At 34.7% G+C, this 5,472-nt stretch overlaps 1 protein-coding gene across 1 annotated transcript in view; it reads right to left on the reverse strand.

The window, feature by feature from the left end:
- TNPO1 (transportin 1) overlaps nucleotides 1-4,108 on the reverse strand; it is a 58,373-nt gene extending 54,265 nt beyond the window's left edge. Inside the window, exons 1-2 of the mRNA XM_014451814.2 lie at nucleotides 4,014-4,108; nucleotides 658-712 (exon numbers count right to left, since the gene is read on the reverse strand). Of these exons, the coding sequence (XP_014307300.2) occupies nucleotides 658-712; nucleotides 4,014-4,108 (150 nt within the window). The remainder of the gene's footprint in view (nucleotides 1-657; nucleotides 713-4,013) is intronic.
- Nucleotides 4,109-5,472: the final 1,364 nt, after the last annotated feature.

Here is a 5,472-nt window from a genome sequence, read left to right on the forward strand (position 1 = left end):
TATATCTATCAAGATGAGCCAGCTCGTCCAATGATAGTGAACAGATTTCCATGTGTGGGAGTATGATAGGCAGTGATATTATCATTAAGAGCATCTGATAAGCTACTTAACTAGACTATTCGTTACTCGTTTCCTGTTCAGTTCTTACATGTTGCTCATCCGGTATCCTCTGTGTTATTAGCGGTCTATACTATTCCTCTTGGTGAAGATTTAGATTTATTTTCGTTCTTATAATCTCTTTGCCCTAACCCCCGCATTTTCTTCTAACTTTCTCAACCCCGGTTTCCGTCAGATTGATGATCTATATGCAAATCTTATTCACCCTCCCCCCCCTCCCCGCGCCGCGAAACACCTGAAGAGATCTAAATTTGGTTATTAGTCACTTTAAGTTAACATGGTGCAAAATGTTTGACTGAAACAGGAAAAAAAACAAAAACGGCTAATTCCCCTGACAGCTCAACAGTACTGAGAAGAAATAAAAATGTTTACGTTTCAATGTGATATACAAAACCAAATACTAATAGTCTAAAATATTAAAAATGTATTGCAATCACAACTCACACCTCAATAAACACTAAATGTTGCATTTACATCTGCAGAACTTGATTTTCAAAATGCATTATTTCCTAAAATAAAGTTCAAGTTTTGAAGTCTTACTACGTGATATAAATTCCATCTGAAATAACCACTTTTCACAACTAAGGGTTTTGGGCTGAAGGAAAAACAAGAAAAACACTGAAATTTACAATTGATAGTGTTTAATTTTATTAAAGTATTTTCATATATATTCTTATTTGATTCTCTCATTGGGGAGGTATTATTTGCCTCATGTGGCAACCATGGGACAAGAAGATCTTAGCAAATTAACCAAAAGATTAGGAGGAGAATACAGGTTTCTTATACAAGTTGCATCTGTTATAATCAATTGAAACTACTATATCAATGAAAGTTTCATTAAAAGTAAATGCTTAAAAAAAAAACAAGACTTAAGTATAAAGCATGAATTACTTGTAAAAAACAAATTGAGTCTGCTGAAGGAGAAGATTTTTCATTTGGCTCTACTACTCCGTGATGGTTTGACAGCTGAAATTAGTGCCTTCCTAGGAGTACCTTCCTAGTAGGGGTTAAAAAAGACTTTACTACATCTCTCACTAGCATTATTTTCTTTTCTTTTACCAGTAACCTTTTCCTCTCTCCTTATTCACCCTTATTTTCTGTTTAATATCCTGTAATCCAGCTTTGCTCACCACCTTCTACAGACTTCCCAAACAACCCAACCCCCCAAAACTGTCCGTATCTAAACAAAAAGGGGTCATCGGAACATAATATCTATTAATAATATTGTAGTGTTTTTATTCCAGTCTTCATTTTGTATGTTTATATGTACGTTACATTTTAGAATGAGATTGTCCTGTTTCTGCCCACTTTATATATTGAGATATATAAAAAATAATGGCATTCCATTGGTATTGCTGTGCATATGTTTAATAAAACTTTGGATTGGTATAATATTGTATATAAACCTGTATCATAAAGCAGACTAGGGGGAACTTTTAAAAAAGGGAACACACCCCGTGTAACCCAATGCCCAGATTAAGATATATATATATAGATGATTATCTGTATCAAGGGTTTCTCTTTGTACTCATTCTGTCCTCAACCCACCCCAAAGTAATCTCTATAATTTCTCTCATTATAGAGCTTTCCCCTTTCTCTTTTCTTTTTTTACTTTAGAAACTTTTAAAATATTTTCACACCTTTCTCTAATTTCAAACATACATATAGTTGTAGTTTTTTTTAAAGATCATACTACATACTACACCAGTGATGGCGAACCTTTTGAGCTCGGCGTGTCAGCATTTTGAAAAACCCTAACTTAATTCTGGTGCCGTGTCACATATAGAAATTTGTTGATATTTGCAACCATAGTAAAACAAAGATTTATATTTTTGATATTTTATATATTTAAATGCCATTTAACAAAGAAAAATCAACCAAAAAAATGATTCGCGTGTCACCTCTGACACACGTGTCATAGGTTCGCTATCACTGGACTACACTATTAACTCTATAATTTTTTTTTAATAAATAATATAGCAAGGCCATCATTACAAGCCAATGCATACAGATTTAACTCACATTTTAATAGATCACATCAGTCTTTGGAATTGATAGAAAATAATCTGTTCAATCGTTTGTTGATTGGCTTCCGGGTTGCTTCTACTTTTTTGCCACTATGAAGAACACAGCAAAAAACATTCTTGTACTAATGTCCCTACAAAGTAGGGGTAACTCAGTGGAAGTATTAGGCCAAAAGTATGTGTACTTAAAAATTTCGAAGTTATTGCCAGATTACTTTCTAAAAACAGTTATGCAATTCACACTCACCAGTAATATAATAAATGTTTCCTATATATCCACCAGCACATTCTTCTAATTTTGTGTGTGAATCTAATGGCTAAAAATTTAATTTCTCCTGATACTGGAATGGGGGTGGATGGGGAACCTAAAAGTCTGAGCCACAGTTATGAGTTGGAGCTGCTGTATGCACATCAACCTGTGGAGGTGACATCTGGATAGCTTACTTAACTCCTTAGTTTCCCGTTTGAACCATAAACTAAAGCCAGGGGTCAATACCAACCAAGCCTGAAAGGCATCTTCACCATATCCATCCTGAGGATAATTGCCCACAATATCATTACCACCCTGCCTTCTTTATCCCTGTACTCAAATAAATAGAAGTCTTTTTCTTTTTAAACAACTTAGTATTAAGAACATTTAATATGATCAGCCTATGATGATGGGATAAGGGGAACTGAGATAAACTGTTCCCTCACACCTTATTCAAGTTATCTGGAATAAAGGCTCTCAAAAATATGTGATTGGTAATATCTTAACAAGAGATCTCAGGCCACTTTGCACTTCCATACTTTTTTTTATTGTGGTAAAATATACTTAATTATAAAAGATGGCATTTTAACCATTTTAATTGTACAGTTCAGTGGTATTCAGTACATTCTCATTGTTGTGCAACTATTATCTCCTCTATCTCTGGAACTTACCACATTTTAATAACCTTTAAAATTAGGAGATCACAGGGTTATTTAAATAATATCTGAAGTACTTTAAGCTAACTAAGCACACCAGAACTATGAGGCAGAAATAATTTAAATAGTAAACTATATATTAATAGAATATCAAGATTAATACTAGATTTTCTTAAAATAATTATTATTTCTTCATGTTTAAGACAGGTCTAAATGTTTCAAAACAGGGGAGTAGTACTTCAAATTTTTCTCTTTTAGAGTATTTAAATTATGCTGATAGGTACATAACATTCAATGGTGACCCTCCCCCCCCCCGCCCCCCAAAAATATATTTCAATAAGCCAAGACAGTTTTTGAACTATCTAGATAGAAGATGGTACCAGAATAAAAAGTATCCTGGAAGAGGTAAGTTATTGTAAGATATCATTTTGGGCTTTCAGAAGACTAAAACTTAAGAGTCCCAAACTACTTAAGAATTTAAATGTACATAAAAATCCCTAAATTATCTAGAGTTGAGAATGATATGAGGTAACAATGCCAGACTGGTTGATAAAAGTAAAAACATCTAGTTTCTTCCCTGTTGAGGGGTGGTAAAATATAGTTTAAAAAGCAGGCAGGAGGTCTGGATTCAACCCACAAAGTTTAAATCCTAGTTCTTCCACTTAGTAGCTGTGAAAACCTAGACAGTTAATCCCTCTGAGCCTCAGTCCCCCAACTATAAAATGAGAATATACCAACTCTGTAATAGGATTATAGGTACCTGCTTGGCATACAGTATGATTTAAAATACAGCAGTTTTAATTGTTACATCAATGGTTTCTAATGCCTACAAGATAAAATCTAACTTCTATTCATGGAAGAGGCTTTTTATGATCTGGTGCATCACCTTCAGGGACAACTTTAGTCTCTTACCACTCAACCTCCAACTTTATGCTCCAGCAGCAAGATCAACTGCACCCTTTATACCTCTGAGCATCTGAATAGGAATTGCTGATCTGGAATGTCCTCTTTAAATTTGACGAGTTGGCAAACTCCTTCTTGCTGTTCAGAGTTATGTTCATCTATTCAATTTCCAACTATTTATTAGGAGTATTCCTTGGCACTATGATTGATACTAGATACTACTTGTCTTCTCTGACATTATTCCAGGACCTCCCCAGAAGACTAAAGTGTTTTTTTCATTGCAGATCTATACTTTATAGCTTTTTCCATCTTAGAAACTGTCATATTGGTTTATAATTATTTCTAGGTTTGTTTTAGCAATGGGTTCCTTGAAAGCAGCGACAGTGTCCTTTTGCCTTCTTTGCCGGGCAGACTGACTCAATAAATAGTTGTTGAATAAATACTATTGTTACTGCCATGAATTCAACTAAGTAAATATTAAGTTGAGCAACTACCATCTGCTTAGTGAGCACTGAAGATTCTAAGATCTGTAAAATACCATTTTTGCCCTAAGTTCTCATTTTAGTGAGAGAGACAGATGTGCTGTCTATGAATGAAGTATGTGAATAAAGTGCAATAGGAAGAAAGAAAGCAAATATATTTGGACAGGAAAGAGAAAAGCGCTTTTCCCTCATCTGGTTCAGAGCTTTTTTTTTTTTTTCTAATTTCAATTAAATTCAAAGAACTATTTACTGAGAAGTCAGATGTTTTCACCTATATGGTGAATCACTATGAATGTGATAAATGTTGCCATCAGTGATGTGATTTTCCATAATGGTGAACAACTCTTAGTAGGGTTCCAAACAAAATAAGGTACAGTCTTCCTTCAATAATTTTGTGCCTGGAAAACTCAGCATTTAATTAAAAATCCTAAAAAACATTCCATGTGCATATGTGAAATTGTGTTAGGTACTAGGTTCTGACTATAGCTATAAATAGGGTTTTTTTCATCCATGTGACCATCTAGTGCAGTGGTTCTCAACCTTCCTAATGCCGCGACCCTTTAATACAGTTCCTCATGTTGTGGTGACCCCCAACCATAAAATTATTTTCGTTGCTACTTCATAACTGTAATTTTGCTACTGTTATGAATCGTAATGTAAATATCTGCTATGCAGGATGTACCGTATTTTCATTGTTACAAATTGAACATAATTAAAGCATAGTGATTAATCACAAAAACAATATGTAATTATGTATGTGTTTTCCGATGGTTTTAGGCAACCCCTGTGAAAGGGTCGTTCGACCCCCAAAGGGGTCGCAACCCACAGGTTGAGAACCGCTGATGTAGTGGGACATTGAAAAGTCATGCAGTGCTTAAGACAATTATTATTGGTGAACATCTAACACCCTTCAGCCCCACACACTAAATGACAATAGCACCTCTAATTAATAGGACAACACCCAGAGAGAAACACTGCCTCAGTGCAGAAGGAGTAGGGTAGGGAAAGCACAAGAGGCTGTGGGGACATTATGTTAATCC

Source organism: Myotis lucifugus, unplaced genomic scaffold, assembly GCF_000147115.1.
Source record: "Myotis lucifugus unplaced genomic scaffold, Myoluc2.0 scaffold_0, whole genome shotgun sequence".
NCBI lineage: Eukaryota > Metazoa > Chordata > Mammalia > Chiroptera > Vespertilionidae > Myotis > Myotis lucifugus.